The sequence below is a fragment of the Pseudophryne corroboree genome, chromosome 10, assembly GCF_028390025.1.
Source record: "Pseudophryne corroboree isolate aPseCor3 chromosome 10, aPseCor3.hap2, whole genome shotgun sequence".
In the NCBI taxonomy this organism is placed as follows: domain Eukaryota; kingdom Metazoa; phylum Chordata; class Amphibia; order Anura; family Myobatrachidae; genus Pseudophryne; species Pseudophryne corroboree.
In genome coordinates, this window is record NC_086453.1 from 18,419,438 (window position 1) to 18,436,225 (window position 16,788).

The 16,788-nt window shown below is 50.5% G+C and overlaps 1 protein-coding gene across 1 annotated transcript in view; it reads right to left on the reverse strand.

Moving 5' to 3' along the window:
* Positions 1-14,418, reverse strand: part of RBM42 (RNA binding motif protein 42) — a 34,127-nt gene extending 19,709 nt beyond the window's left edge. The window contains exons 1-2 of the mRNA XM_063942180.1: positions 14,256-14,418; positions 402-531 (exon numbers count right to left, since the gene is read on the reverse strand). Of these exons, the coding sequence (XP_063798250.1) occupies positions 402-531; positions 14,256-14,311 (186 nt within the window). The 5' untranslated portion in view covers positions 14,312-14,418. The remainder of the gene's footprint in view (positions 1-401; positions 532-14,255) is intronic.
* Positions 14,419-16,788: the final 2,370 nt, after the last annotated feature.

Consider the following 16,788-nt stretch of genomic DNA (forward strand, 5'->3'; position numbering starts at 1 on the left):
CCTTTGGCCGTAAAATATTTACCCACTAACAACATTATGCTTGGAGGCAATACTCCATATAATACAAATATTGCTCGCCCAAAGGACGTGCAGCGGTTAAGGGGACGTAGACCCCTGCGACGGTGTGAAGAACGCCCGTAGGGTGCGATGAATCACCTAGAATGGTCAATAAAAACACGTCCGTTCTCTGAAAAATCAGTTTAAATGATGTGGGGCACGTATGTATTATCATCATCATCATCCTTTATTTATACGGCACAGGGGGTCCGCAGCACCTTACAAAGTACATAAACAGAATCTGTATGAACTAAACAAGTACAGAACATTGCAGGACATAGACGTGGTCTAGAAACATTTCTGCATCAGCGGTCATAAGACCGTACACGGACACATCGACTCACCTGACTGTAGGTGTTCGTGGCTATAACAGGACGTATGACGGGAACAGCTGTGATAGCCAGGGGCACGGGCAGGGGAACCGGCTCACCGGGAGGCAGAGCAACAGGACCGCCCAGCACCTCCTGCTCAAACCTAGACAAAGAGAAGCAAACAGTGTTATACACAGGACACTTGTGAGACCTGCAGATCATCCGATAACCGTAATAATAAGAATTTACTTACCGATAATTCTATTTCTCATAGTCCGTAGTGGATGCTGGGACTCCGTAAGGACCATGGGGAATAGCGGCTCCGCAGGAGACTGGGCACAAAAGTAAAAGCTTGAACTAGCTGGTGTGCACTGGCTCCTCCCCCTATGACCCTCCTCCAAGCCTCAGTTAGGATACTGTGCCCGGACGAGCGTACATAATAAGGAAGGATATTGAATCCCGGGTAAGACTCATACCAGCCACACCAATCACACCGTACAACCTGTGATCTGAACCCAGTTAACAGTATGATAAACGAAGGAGCCTCTGAAAAGATGGCTCACAACAATAATAACCCGAATTTTGTAACAATAACTATATACAAGTATTGCAGACAATCCGCACTTGGGATGGGCGCCCAGCATCCACTACGGACTATGAGAAATAGAATTATCGGTAAGTAAATTCTTATTTTCTCTAACGTCCTAAGTGGATGCTGGGACTCCGTAAGGACCATGGGGATTATACCAAAGCTCCCAAACGGGCGGGAGAGTGCGGATGACTCTGCAGCACCGAATGAGAGAACTCCAGGTCCTCCTCAGCCAGTGTATCAAATTTGTAGAATTTAGCAAACGTGTTTGCCCCTGACCAAGTAGCTGCTCGGCAAAGTTGTAAAGCCGAGACCCCTCGGGCAGCCGCCCAAGATGAGCCCACCTTCCTTGTGGAATGGGCTTTTACAGATTTTGGCTGTGGCAGGCCTGCCACAGAATGTGCAAGCTGAATTGTACTACAAATCCAACGAGCAATCGTCTGCTTAGAAGCAGGAGCACCCAGCTTGTTGGGTGCATACAGGATAAACAGCGAGTCAGATTTCCTGACTCCAGCCGTCCTGGAAATAATAAGAATTTACTTACCGATAATTCTATTTCTCGGAGTCCGTAGTGGATGCTGGGGTTCCTGAAAGGACCATGGGGAATAGCGGCTCCGCAGGAGACAGGGCACAAAAGTAAAGCTTTTACAGGTCAGGTGGTGTGTACTGGCTCCTCCCCCTATGACCCTCCTCCAGACTCCAGTTAGGTACTGTGCCCGGACGAGCGTACACAATAAGGGAGGATTTTGAATCCCGGGTAAGACTCATACCAGCCACACCAATCACACCGTACAACTTGTGATCTAAACCCAGTTAACAGCATGATAACAGAGGAGCCTCTGAAAGATGGCTTCCTAAACAATAACCCGAATTAGTTAACAATAACTATGTACAAGTATTGCAGATAATCCGCACTTGGGATGGGCGCCCAGCATCCACTACGGACTCCGAGAAATAGAATTATCGGTAAGTAAATTCTTATTTTCTCTATCGTCCTAAGTGGATGCTGGGGTTCCTGAAAGGACCATGGGGATTATACCAAAGCTCCCAAACGGGCGGGAGAGTGCGGATGACTCTGCAGCACCGAATGAGAGAACTCCAGGTCCTCCTTTGCCAGGGTATCAAATTTGTAAAAATTTACAAACGTGTTCTCCCCTGACCACGTAGCTGCTCGGCAGAGTAGTAATGCCGAGACCCCTCGGGCAGCCGCCCAAGATGAGCCCACCTTCCTTGCGGAATGGGCCTTAACAGATTTAGGCTGTGGCAGGCCTGCCACAGAATGTACAAGTTGAATTTTGTTACAAATCCAACGAGCAATCGACTGCTTAGAAGCAGGTGCACCCAACTTGTTGGGTGCATACAGTATAAACAGCGAGTCAGATTTTCTGACTCCAGCCGTCCTTTAAATGTATATTTTTAAGGCTCTGACAACGTCCAACAACTTGGAGTCCTTCAAGTCGTCTGTAGCCGCAGGCACTACAATAGGCTGGTTCAGGTGAAACGCTGATACCACCTTAGGGAGAAAAAGCGGACGCGTCCGCAGCTCTGCCCTATGTCGAATGGAAAATTAAATAAGGGCTTTTATAAAACAAAGCCGCCAGTTCAGATACTCTCCCGGCCGAAGCCAGGGCCAGTAACATAGTCACTTTCCATGTGAGATATTTCAAATCCACCTTCTTTAGTGGTTCAAACCAATTTGATTTGAGGAAATCTAAAACTACATTTAGATCCCACGGTGCCACCTTAGGCACCACAGGAGGCTGTATATGCAGTACTCCTTTGATAAAAATCTGGACCTCAGGGACTGAGGCCAATTCTTTTTGGAAGAATATTGATAGGGCCGAAATTTGAACCTTAATAGATCCCAATTTGAGACCCATAGACAATCCTGATTGCAGGAAATGTAGGAAAACGACCCAGTTGAAATTCCTCCATCGGAGCACTCCGCTGCTCGCACCACGCAACATTTTCGCCAAATACGGCGATAATGCTTCGCGGTGACTTCCTTCCTTGCCTTTATCAAGGTAGGAATGACTTCTTCTGGAATGCCTTTTCCTTTTAGGATCTGGCATTCAAACGCCATGCCGTCAAACGCAGCCGCGGTAAGTCTTGAAAAAGACAAGTACCCTGCTGAAGCAGGTCCCTTCTCAGAAGTAGAGGCCACGGATCGTCCGTGACCATCTCTTGAAGTTCCGGGTACCAAGTCCTTCTTGGCCAATCCGGAGCCACTAGTCTTACTCCACTTTGCCGTATAATCCTCAATACCTTTGGTATGAGAGGCAGAGGAGGAAACACATATACCGACTGGTACACCCAAGGTGTTACCAGCGCGTCCACAGCTATTGCCTGCGGATCTCTTGACCTGGCGCAATACCTGTCCAGTGTTTTGTTGAGGCGAGACGCCATCATGTCCACCATTGGTTTTACCCAACGGTTTAATAGCATGTGGAAAACTTCTGGATGAAGTCTCCACTCTCCCGGGTGAAGGTCGTGTCTGCTGAGGAAGTCTGCTTCCCAGTTGTCCACGCCCGGGATGAATACTGCTGACAGTGCTATCACGTGATTCTCCGCCCAGCGAAGGATCCTGGCAGCTTCTGCCATTGCCCTCCTGCTTCTTGTGCCGCCCTGTCTGTTTACATGGGCGACTGCCGTGATGTTGTCCGACTGGATCAACACCGGTCTTCCTTGAAGCAGAGGTTCCGGCTGGCTTAGAGCATTGTAGATTGCTCTTAGTTCCAGAATGCTTATGTGAAGAGACTTTTTCAGGCTCGACCACACTCCCTGGAAATTTCTTCCCTGTGTGACTGCTCCCCAGCCTCTCTGGCTGGCACCCGTGGTCACCAGGATCCAATCCTGCATGCCGAATCTGCGGCCCTCCAATAGATGAGCCTCCTGCAACCACCACAGAAGGGATACCCTTGTCCTCGGCGACAGGGTTATCCGCAGGTGCATCTGAAGATGCGACCCTGACCATTTGTCCAACAGATCCCTTTGCATGGAATCTGCCGAAAGGGATTGCTTCGTAAGAAGCTACCATTTTTTCCCAGGACTCTTGTGCATTGATGTACAGACACCTTTCCTGGTTTTAGGAGGTTCCTGACCAGGTCAGATAACTCCTTGGCTTTTTCTTCGGGAAGAAAAACCTTTTCTGAACTGTGTCCAGAATCATCCCCAGGAACAGCAGACGAGTTGTCGGCATTAATTGGGATTTTGGAATATTCAGAATCCATCCGTGCTGCTTTAGCACCTCTCGAGATAGTGCTAAACCCATCTCTAGCTGTTCTCTGGACCTTGCCCTTATTAGGAGATCGTCCAAGTATGGGATAATTAATACGCCTTTTCTTCGAAGAAGAAATATTATCTCGGCCATTACCTTTGTAAAGACCCGAGGTGCCGTGGACAAACCAAACGGCAGCGTCTGAAACTGATAGCGACAGTTTTGTACAACGAACCTGAGGTACCCCTGGTGTGAGGGGTAATTGGAACGTGGAGATACGCATCCTTGATGTCCAAGGATACCATAAAGTCCCCTTCTTCCAGGTTCGCTATCACTGCTCTGAGTGACTCCATCTTGAACTTGAACTTCTTTATGTACAGGTTCAAGGACTTCAGATTTAGAATAGGCCTTACCGAGCCATCCGGCTTCGGTACCACAAAAAGAGTGGAATAATACCCCTTCCCTTGTTGTAGAAGAGGTACCTTGACTATCACCTGCTGAGAATACAGCTTGTGAATGGCTTCCAAAACCGTCTCCCTTTCTGAGGGGGACGTTGGTAAAGCAGACTTCAGGAAACGGCGAGGTGGCTCTGTCTCTAATTTCAACCTGTACCCCTGAGATATTATCTGCAGGATCCAGGGATTTACCTGCGAGTGAGCCCACTGCGCGCTGTAATTCTTGAGACGACCGCCTACCGCCCCCGAGTCCGCTTGCGAAGCCCCAGCGTCATGCTGAGGCTTTTGTAGAAGCCGGGGAGGGCTTCTGTTCCTGGGAAGGAGCTGCCTGTTGCTGTCTCTTCCCTCGTCCTCTGCCTCGTGGCAGATATGAATAGCCCTTTGCTCTCTTATTTTTAAAGGAACGAAAAGGCTGCGGTTGAAAGGTCGGTGCCTTTTTCTGTTGGGGAGTGACTTGAGGTAGAAAGGTGGATTTCCCGGCCGTAGCCGTGGCCACCAAATCCGATAGACCGACCCCAAATAACTCCTCTACGCATCGCCTGTCCACTGTCGTGTCCATAAAGCTCTTCTGGCCGAAATGGACATAGCACTTACCCGTGATGCCAGTGTGCAGATATCTCTCTGTGCATCACGCATATAAAGAAATGCATCCTTTATTTGTTCTAACGACAGTAAAATATTGTCCCTGTCCAGGGTATCAATATTTTCGATCAGGGACTCTGACCAAACTACCCCAGCACTGCACATCCAGGCAGTCGCAATAGCTGGTCGTAGTATAACACCTGCATGTGTGTATATACCTTTTTGGATATTTTCCATCCTCCTATCTGATGGATCTTTAAGTGCGGCCGTCTCAGGAGAGGGTAACGCCACTTGTTTTGATAAGCGTGTTAGCGCTTTGTCCACCCTAGGAGGTGTTTCCCAGCGCTCCCTAACCTCTGGCGGGAAAGGGTATAAAGCCAATAACTTCTTTGAAATTAGCAGTTTTTTATCGGGGCACCCCACGCTTCATCACACACGTCATTTAATTCTTCTGATTCGGTAAAAACTACTGGTAGTTTTTTCACACCCCACATAATACCCTGTTTAGTGGTACCTGTAGTATCAGCTAAATGTAACATCTCCTTTATTGCCAAAATCATATAACGTGTGGCCCTTTTGGAAAATACGGTTGATTCGTCACCTTCACTACCGGAATCAGTGCCTGTGTCTGGGTCTGTGTCGACCGACTGAGGCAAGGGGCGTTTTACAGCCCCTGACGGTGTTTGAGGCGCCTGGACAGGCACTAAGTGAGTGTCCGGCCGCCTCATGTCGGCAAACGACTGCTTAAGCGAGTTGACGCTATCCCGTAATTCCACAAATAAAGGCATCCATTCTGGTGTCGACCCCCTAGAAGGTGACATCCTCATATTTGGCAATTGCTCCGCCTCCACACCAATAACGTCCTCATACATGTCGACACACACGTACCGACACACAGCAGACACACAGGGAATGCTCTATACGAAGACAGGACCCACTAGCCCTTTGGGGAGACAGAGGGAGAGTCTGCCAGCACACACCAAAAAGCGCTATATATGACAGGGATAGCCTTATGATTAAGTGCTCCCTTATAGCTGCTTTTATATTAATATATTGCCATTTATTTTGCCCCCCCTCTCTGTTATACCCTGTTTCTGTAGTGCAGTGCAGGGGAGAGACCTGGGAGCCTTCCTGACCAGCGGAGCTGTGACAGAAAATGGCGCCGTGTGCTGAGGAGATAGGCCCCGCCCCTTTTCCGGCGGCTCGTCTCCCGCTATTTAGTACATTTAGGCAGGGGTAAATATCTCCATATAGCCTCTGGGGCTATATGTGAGGTATTTTTAGCCTTTTTAAAGGTTTACATTTGCCTCCCAGGGCGCCCCCCCCCAGCGCCCTGCACCCTCAGTGACTGCCGTGTGAAGTGTGCTGAGAGGAAAATGGCGCACAGCTGCAGTGCTGTGCGCTACCTTAAGAAGACTGCAGGAGTCTTCAGCCGCCGATTCTGGACCTCTTCTTGCTTCAGCATCTGTGAGGGGGCCGGCGGCGTGGCTCCGGTGACCATCCAGGCTGTACCTGTGATCGTCCCTCTGGAGCTTCATGTCCAGTAGCCAAGAAGCCAATCCATCCTGCACGCAGGTGAGTTCACTTCTTCTCCCCTCTGTCCCTCGTTGCAGTGATCCTGTTGCCAGCAGGAATCACTGTAAAATAAAAAACCTAAGCTAAACTCTCTAAGCAGCTCTTTATGAGAGCCACCTAGAATTGCACCCTTCTCGGCCGGGCACAAAAATCTAACTGGAGTCTGGAGGAGGGTCATAGGGGGAGGAGCCAGTACACACCACCTGACCTGTAAAAGCTTTACTTTTGTGCCCTGTCTCCTGCGGAGCCGCTATTCCCCATGGTCCTTTCAGGAACCCCAGCATCCACTTAGGACGATAGAGAAATATATTTTCAGGGCCCTGACTACGTCCAGTAACTTGGAGTCCTCCAAGTCCCTAGTAGCCGCAGGCACCACAATAGGCTGGTTCACGTGAAACGCTGAAACCACCTTTGGGAGAAATTGAGGACAAGTCCTCAATTCTGCCCTATCCGTGTGAAAAATCAGGTAAGGGCTTTTATAAGATAAAGCCGCCAATTCTGAGACACGCCTGGCTGAAGCCAGGGCTAACAGCATTACCACCTTCCATGTGAGATATTTTAATTCCACAGTGGTGAGTGGTTCAAACCAATGTGATTTTAGGAACCCCAAAACCACATTGAGATCCCAAGGTGCCACCGGGGGCACAAAAGGAGGCTGTATATGCAGTACCCCTTTGACAAACGTCTGGACTTCAGGCACTGAAGCCAGTTCTTTTTGGAAGAAAATCGACAGGGCCGAAATTTGAACCTTAATGGACCCTAATTTTAGGCCCATAGACAGTCCTGTTTGCAGGAAATGTAGGAAGCGACCCAGTTGAAATTCCTCTGTAGGGGCCTCTTTGGCCTCACACCACGCAACATATTTTCGCCAAATGCGGTGATAATGTTTCGCGGTTACATCCTTCCTGGCCTTTATCAGGGTAGGGATGACTTCTTCTGGAATGCCTTTTTCCTTCAGGATCCGGCGTTCAACCGCCATGCCGTCAAACGCAGCCGCGGTAAGTCTTGGAACAGACAAGGTCCCTGCTGGAGCAGGTCCTTTCTTAGAGGTAGAGGCCACGGGTCCTCCGTGAGCATCTCTTGAAGTTCCGGGTACCAAGTCCTTCTTGGCCAATCCGGAACCACGAGTATAGTTCTTACTCCTCTCCTTTTTATGATTCTCAGTACTTTTGGTATGAGAGGCAGAGGAGGGAACACATACACTGACTGGTACACCCATGGTGTCACCAGAGCGTCCACCGCTATTGCCTGAGGGTCCCTTGACCTGGCGCAATATCTGTCTAATTTTTTGTTGAGACGGGACGCCATCATGTCCACCTTTGGTTTTTCCCAACGGTTTACCATCTCTTGGAAGACTTCTGGATGAAGTCCCCACTCCCCCGGGTGAAGGTCGTGTCTGCTGAGGAAGTCCGCTTCCCAGTTGTCCACTCCCGGAATGAACACTGCTGACAGTGCTATCACATGATTCTCCGCCAAGCGAAGAATCCTTGCAGCTTCTGCCATCGCCCTCCTGCTTCTCTTGCCGCCCTGTCTGTTTACGTGGGCGACTGACGTGATGTTGTCCGATTGGATCAATACCGCCTGACCCTGAAGCAGGGGTTTTGCTTGACTTAGGGCATTGTAAATGGCCCTTAGTTCCAGAATGTTTATATGCAGAGATGTTTCCATGCTTGACCACAAGCCCTGGAAATTTTGTCCCTGTGTGACTGCTCCCCAGCCTCTCAGGCTGGCATCTGTGGTCACCAGGATCCAATCCTGAATGCCGAATCTGCGGCCCTCTAGTAGATGAGCACTCTGCAGCCACCACAGAAGAGACACCCTTGTCCTTGGCGACAGGGTTATCCGCTGATGCATCTGAAGATGCGATCCGGACCATTTGTCCAGAAGATCCCACTGAAACGTTCTTGCATGGAATCTTCCGAATGGAATCGCTTCGTAAGAAGCCACCATTTTTCCCAGGACCCTCGTGCACTGATGCACTGACACCTGGCCTGGTTTTAGGAGATTCCTGACTAGCTCGGATAACTCCCTGGCCTTCGCCTCTGGGAGAAACACCTTTTTCTGGACTGTGTCCAGAATCATTCCTAGGAACAGGAGACGTGTCGTTGGAATCAGCTGCGATTTTGGAATATTTAGAATCCACCCGTGCTGACGTAACACTAACTGAGATAGTGCTACTCCGACTTCTAACTGTTCCCTGGACCTTGCCCTTATCAGGAGATCGTCCAAGTAAGGGATAATTAAAACGCCTTTTCTTCGAAGAAGAATCATCATTTCGGCCATTACCTTGGTAAAGACCCGAGGTGCCGTGGACAATCCAAACGGCAGCGTCTGAAACTGATAATGACAGTTTTGTACTACAAACCTGAGGTACCCTTGGTGAGAAGGGTAGATTGGGACGTGGAGATAAGCATCTTTGATGTCCAGAGACACCATATAGTCCTCTTCTTCCAGGTTTGCTATCACTGCTCTGAGTGACTCCATCTTGAATTTGAACCTCTTTATGTAAGTGTTCAAGGATTTTAGATTTAAAATTGGTCTCACCGAGCCGTCCGGCTTCGGTACCACAAACAGCGTGGAATAATACCCCTTTCCCTGTTGTAGGAGAGGTACCTTGATTATCACCTGCTGGGAATACAGCTTGTGAATGGCTTCCAAAACTGCCTCCCTGTCGGAGGGAGACTTTGGTAGAGCAGACTTCAGGAACCGGCGAGGGGGAGACGTCTCGAATTCCAGTTTGTACCCCTGTGATACTACCTGCAGAATCCAGGGGTCCACTTGCGAGTGAGCCCACTGCGCGTTGAAATTTTTGAGACGGGCCCCCACCGTGTCCGAGTCCGCTTGTAAAGCCCCAGCGTCATGCTGAAGACTTGGCAGAAGCAGAGGAGGGCTTCTGCTCCTGGGAAGAGGCTGCCTGGTGCAGTCTTTTTCCTCTTCCTCTGCCCCGGGGCAGAAATGAGTGGCCTTTTGCCCGCCTGTACTTATGGGAACGAAAGGACTGAGTTTGAAAAGACGGTGTCTTTTTCTGCTGAGAGGTGACCTGGGGTAAAAAGGTGGACTTTCCGGCCGTTGCCGTGGCCACCAGGTCCGATAGACCGGCCCCAAATAACTCCTCCCCTTTAAACGGCAATACTTCCATATGTCGTTTGGAATCCGCATCCCCTGACCACTGTCGCGTCCATAACGCTCTTCTGGCAGAAATGGACATAGCACTCACTCTTGATGCCAGGGTGCAAATATCCCTCTGTGCATCACGCATATATAGTAATGCATCCTTCAAATGCTCTATAGTTAGTAATATACTGTCCCTATCCAGGGTATCAATATTTTCAGTCAGGGAATCCGACCACGCAACTCCAGCACTGCACATCCAGGCTGATGCGATTGCTGGTCGCAGTATAACACCAGTATGTGTGTATATACCCTTCAGGATATTTTCCAGCCTTCTATCCGCTGGTTCTTTGAGGGCGGCCGTATCAGGAGACGGTAACGCTACTTGTTTAGATAAACGTGTGAGCGCTTTATCTACTCTAGGGGGGGTTTCCCAACGCGCCCTAACCTCTGGCGGGAAAGGGTATAGTGCCAATAATTTATTAGAAATTAGCACTTTTTTATCGGGGGAAACCCACGCTTTATCACACACCTCATTTAATTCATCTGACTCAGGAAAAGCTACTGGTAGTTTTTTCACTCCCCACATAATACCCTTCTTTGTGGTACTTGTAGTGTCAGAAATGTTCAATGCCTCCTTCATTGCCGTGATCATGTAACGTGTGGCCCTACTGGACATTACGTTTGTCTCCTCACCGTCGACACTGGACTCAGTATCCGTGTCTGGGTCTGTGTCGACCCACTGAGGTAACGGGCGTTTTATCGCCCCTGACGGTGTCTGAGACGCCTGGACAGGCACTAATTGATTTGTCGGCTGTCTCAAGTCGTCAACAGTTTTTTTTGTAAAGTGCTGACATTGTCACGTAGTTCTTTAAATACAACCATCCAGTCAGGTGTCGACTCCCTAGGGGGTGACATCACTAATACAGGCAATTGCTCTGCTTCCACATCATTTTCCTCCTCATACATGTCGACACAAACGTACCGACACCCAGCACACACCCAGGGAATGCTCTGATAGAGGACAGGACCCCACTAGCCCTTTGGGGAGACAGAGGGAGAGTTTGCCAGCACACACCAGAGCGCTATATATATATATATATATATATATATATATATAGGGATAACCTTATATAAGTGTTACTCCCTTTTATAGCTGCTGTTTATAATTTAGCTGCCAATAGTGCCCCCCCTCTCTCGTTTTTACCCTGATTCTGTAGGGACTGCAGGGGAGAGTCAGGGAGCCGTCCTTCCAGCGGAACTGTGAGGGAAAATGGCGCTTGTGTGCTGAGGAGATAGGCTCCGCCCCTTCACGACGGCCTTATCTCCCGCTTTTTTCTGGAAAACTGGCAGGGGTTAAATACATCCATATAGCCCAGGAGCTATATGTGATGTATTTCTTTTGCCATCCTAAGGTATTTCTGTTTTTATTGCGTCTCAGGGCGCTCCCCCCCAGCGCCCTGCACCCTCAGTGACCGGAGTGTGAAGTGTGCTGAGAGCAATGGCGCACAGCTGCAGTGCTGTGCGCTACCTTAGTTGAAGACAGGAACGTCTTCTGCCGCCGATTTCACCGGACCTCTTCGTTCTTCTGGCTCTGTAAGGGGGCCGGCGGCGCGGCTCCGGGACCCATCCAGGCTGAACCTGTGATCGTCCCTCTGGAGCTAATGTCCAGTAGCCTAAGAAACCCAATCCACTCTGCACGCAGGTGAGTTCGTTTCTTCTCCCCTTAGTCCCACGATGCAGTGAGCCTGTTGCCAGCAGGACTCACTGAAAATAAAAAACCTAAAATAAACTTTTACTCTAAGCAGCTCAGGAGAGCCACCTAGCATGCACCCTTCTCGTTCGGGAACAAAAATCTAACTGAGGCTTGGAGGAGGGTCATAGGGGGAGGAGCCAGTGCACACCAGCTAGTTCAAGCTTTTACTTTTGTGCCCAGTCTCCTGCGGAGCCGCTATTCCCCATGGTCCTTACGGAGTCCCAGCATCCACTTAGGACGTTAGAGAAATTACATGTAAATGCACAAAGTGGCTTATCGCTGACTTGGCATTTGTCAGGGGGCCTCTGCCGTCTGCTGCCGTCAGGTCAGCGTGTTCCTGCTGTCAGTGCTGGGAATGAGGGGCCGCACAGTGCCTGCATGATAAACACGAGCTACCAGAAGGCGCTAAGAGACAGCAGACAGAACCCCAAAGCCGCAGGTGAACCCGCTGGACCACCAGGCGACTAATATTTTAACATACGGAATGCCACCCAAAACTGAATTCTCAGTCAAGCCTGGTGCCCAGCAGGTTATTTCCCCGTCATCCGGCCTCAGGCAGACTTCACTGGTCTCTTTATCCAGACAGACAATGTGGTCTAAGGACACATTAACTCTGGGAAAAGGCAGGGCGCACCCAAAGATCACCCTTGAGGTCAGTAACCGTCTGGAGGCCGCTTATTACACCCACAACGTATCACTTACAGAGCTAAACACAACGGAGCCTCTCGTTTAAAGGGCTAAACTAATACCTGTAAGACTGCAGTTATCAATACATCAGAGTCTAAGTATCAACACTGTCAGGTCCCCCCGCAGAGAGCCCTTGTGATACAGACGCACTAAGGTAATCTCTGCGCTCTATACAGTGCCCGTGTTACAGGTAGGACAGCTGCATGCACGGGGCTCCGCATCAGGCCAGAAAGAAGGGACGGTTTGGGAGCCCTGAGAACCTGGCGGGCGCTGGATGAGCTTCAGCACCCAAGAAAATATAAATCACAGGTGAGAGGAACAACGCAAACTACATAAGACATTACATGTTCCGTCCGTCACCATGGTGCCTACATGCTACACAAAGGCACCCAGCCTATGCATTGTGCCAGGAAGCATCACTAGGATAAATCACATTGTAGGTAACCCTGACACTCACCCCACAGCTTTCTCGCTTATCATTTACTTTAGCCTCAGGCTGCCGGTAACAGGCAGAGAACAAGCTAATTTTATGGCACCAACTTTAAGAGGGACTACAGAGAAATGCTACCCTGGGTTATCACTGGTATTACATCCAGTGGCAGCCGGCAGGGCGGCTAATTGCAAGGGAGGGGTCAGCCAGGGGGTTATAACGGGCAGTGGGGGAGGATAGAGCCATCTTACCCTCTGCACAGGTCTGGACCCCACTGACCACCGCTCCCTCTCTGGGCACCCCCCTATATGTATTTTGACACATAAGGAGTCACCCGGCTGATAACATTTTGTCAGGATGAAGGAACTTGGCAAGTAGCCATCCGACGTGTAGCAGTGCCCCAGGGAAAGGTGTGAGTAACCAGCAGTCCCCCTGCTCAGGATACCCGGACCCTCCAGACTGACAGGTGAGTGGAGTATAGCACAGCCTGTATAATTAACAGATGACCCTGGGAAACAATTATGCCTCACAACTACCCCCCCCCCCCCCCTTCCCCACACACACACCGTTCCCCACGGATCCTATATCCCGAAATCATGCAGAGCACTGAGCACTATCAGTATCCGGCGCTGACAGGAAGCCTGGGGTGCATAGGGAGAAACGTTCCCCCCGGCCCATGGACCTCAAATCCCGGAATCATGCAGAGCGCTATCAGTAACTGGCGCTGACAGGAAGCCTGGGGTGCATAGGGAGAAACGTTCACCCCGGCCCATGGACCTTATATCCCGGAATCATGCAGAGCGCCATCAGTAACCGGCGCTGACAGGAAGCCTGGGGTGCATAGGGAGAAAAGTTCCACCCGGCCCATGGACCTTATATTCCTGAACCATTCCGAACGCTGACAGGAAGCCTGGGGTGCATAGGTAGAAACGTTCCCCCCAGCCCATTTAGCTTATATCCCAGAATCATGCAGAGCGCTGTCAGTAACCGGCGCTGACAGGAAGACTGGGGTGCATAGGGAGAAACGTTCCCCCCCCGGCCCATGTGTCTTATATCCCGGAATAACACAGAGCGCTATCAGTAACCGGCGCTGACAGGAAGCCTGGGGTGCATAGGGAGAAACGTTCCCCCCGGCCCATGTATCTTATATCCCGGAATAACACAGAGCGCTATCAGTAACCGGCGCTGACAGGAAGCCTGGGGTGCATAGGGAGAAACGTTCCCCCCGGCCCATGAATCTTATATCCCGGAATCATGCAGAGCGCTATCAGTAACCAGCGCTGACAGGAAGCCTGGGGTGCATAGGGAGAAACGTTCCCCCCACAACCCTCAACTGACACACAGGCAGACGGAGACGCTCCAGTGGCTGCCTGTCCCAGAATTACACTCTCTTGGCACGCTGGAACTTGTAGTACCCCCCACCCAGTGCCTACGTGCATGGGTCCCCAGAGCCCCGTGACGTGTAAGGTGGGCGACGCTACTCACAGGGCCATCTCCGCCTCCATCTCCTTCAGCTTGTCCTCCCCGCTTTTCCCCGCCATGTTTCCGCTTCACTCTCCGATCCCGGCCGCTCTATCCCTGCGTCTCCGCACTCACACAGCTCCTCTGCAGCTGCGGCGCTCACTATACGCGTCACTTCCGGCGGCGGCCTGCGGGCTGACGTCAGGCCGAGGGTGGTGGAACGCAGCGCCAGGCGCAGATGCCACCATCTTGCTTGTGGTCTGAGCCCACCTGCTCTTTGACTTTACTGCTGTTTCTCCCAATTGCATATTATTATTATTATTATTATTATTATTATTATCATCATCATAACTGATCATGAAGCAATGACACACTTCATTTATCATTCATTTGTTATCATAGACCCCCTGGGCTCCAAGTTCCATTGGAAGCCCTGGTAACTAATAAGGAATTAAATGGCACCTACAGTAATAGAGAATGTTGTACCAGGTGGAAGTAGGGTCACCAACTTTTAATTTTAAGATTCCCAGACTTGGGGACCAACCCAGCGTAGAGTTAGAACATATTTGTCAATTCTCCCCGGACCCTTCCGGCCTCCCGACAACAGCCAGAGTCCTGGTTCTGCCTACTTCCAGACATAAGAGGTCTAAAGGTTGGATGATGCGATTCACGTTGAATTGCGTCACGCTAGCCCCGACCCCACTGTAACAGCGTGTTTCCCCTTCCCCGGGTGCAGACTGTTATGAATCTGGGCCTAAACTATGGGCGAGCAGGGCCACTTTGATGCAAATACATCTCCACCACCCCCACCCCCCGCCACCAGAGAGACCTGCCCGCCATAGGGTTACCACCTCATGCATCATCGAGTCCTGGAGATCCCCCCCCCCCCCCCAATCCCAACACCCCCACCCCCCTCCCAACACCATGCAATGTTCACGTAAATAAAATGATGTTCTATATTTATAAAATAGTAAATATGTATTTTATTAGAAATACACCAAAAAAAATTTAAACTACTTTCATATAGACAAAAAGTTCAGAACAGTTTGGTACGCACCTTGGAATTTTCTATGGTCTTTCTACATGGGCGTTTAACTAATGGAGACATACTATACCATCATTTTCTATTTTTGTTTATCGTTTATGATTCTCCACCACAGAATGGAGTGATACTCCGCATCTTTAAAGAGACATTGCACAGCGTGTGAGCAGTAGCGGATCTTGCTATGGGCACACGGGACTTTTGCCAAGGGCGCTGCCTTCCAGAGGGCGCCGCCGCCATGGCAAGATCCGCTACTGGTGGTGCCCCCCCCCCCCCCCCCGGTGCTGACTGTCACTGCTGTGCGGTGCGTGATGAAGTCATCGCGCACCGCACGGCATTGTGGAACGGCACATAGACACTAGGGGTCATGATTGACCTCTAGTGTCTATGCGGTGCTATGGGAGAGACGTCATGACGTCTCTCCCATAGATTAGAGGAGCGGCGCCGGCAGCCGGAGACAGAGGGCAGCAGTGGTCGGGAATCAGGAGCGGGATGGTGAGTATTAATTTAATAAAAAAATAGTTTACATTTATTTATGTTTTTGTAAGCGGCGCAACTAGGGGGCACAACTGTACTGGGGGCAATACCACTGACTGGGGGCACAAATGGGGCACAACTCTACAGGGGGCATAACTGACCACGCCCTTTATGAAGCCACACCCCTATTTCCGCCCGGGGCGCCACAAGGGCTAGAACCGGCCCTGCGTGTGAGAAACAAGATCTATACTTATGATATAATGACACAGGAGGAGGCCACACATCAATCAGATTTGCACATGAAATTGGAATAGAAGAGAAAATAGCTGAAAATGAAGCACAACTTGCTGAAGTGTGTGACAAACCGGTGTGATCATTTATGAGCAGTGCATCCAGTGGATGCTAAATTGAGAAGCTCATGAGGAGCGGTATAGAAGACACATCAAGTAAATTAGGGACGGGGGTGGAGCGGGACAACGTAATTAACTTTACCAAAAATGCCGGCGCCCTGCGGTGTGGATGCGGATGCTGCCTATGCCAAGCTGTGCTCAGTAGCTGCAGAGAGGCTGTAACGTGCAGTCGTGCAGTGCTAGTGAGTGAGAGGCACCGCTCAGTCTCAGAGCGCGCCTGCACTGCACATTCTGCGGGCTGACGTGACGTCCGTCCGCTATATGCGCACCGCCGCCCCCAGCAGTCCCTCCGCAAGCACTGGTTTGTGGTCTGGAGGTGAAGGCGCCGGCGGAGCTCTCAGCGCTAAGACTGACAGGTCTGTGTGGCCGGCCACGCGCTGCCCCTGCGCTCCGCTCTCAGGATCCCCTTTTTCCGGGAGAATCCAGGAATCCGGGTGAGGGGAAAAGCCTCCTGGAGGGTTGCCACCAAATCCTGGAGAATCCCAGAAATCTAGGAGAGGTGGCAACTTCCCCCTATGGCTGTATAGAAGTCATCACATGTGAGTTACAACCATTTTATTTCTTAGATTTCAGGCCCCCACATGCCATCTGCTTCACATCCACCTTATATGCCATCAGAGCTCCCAAT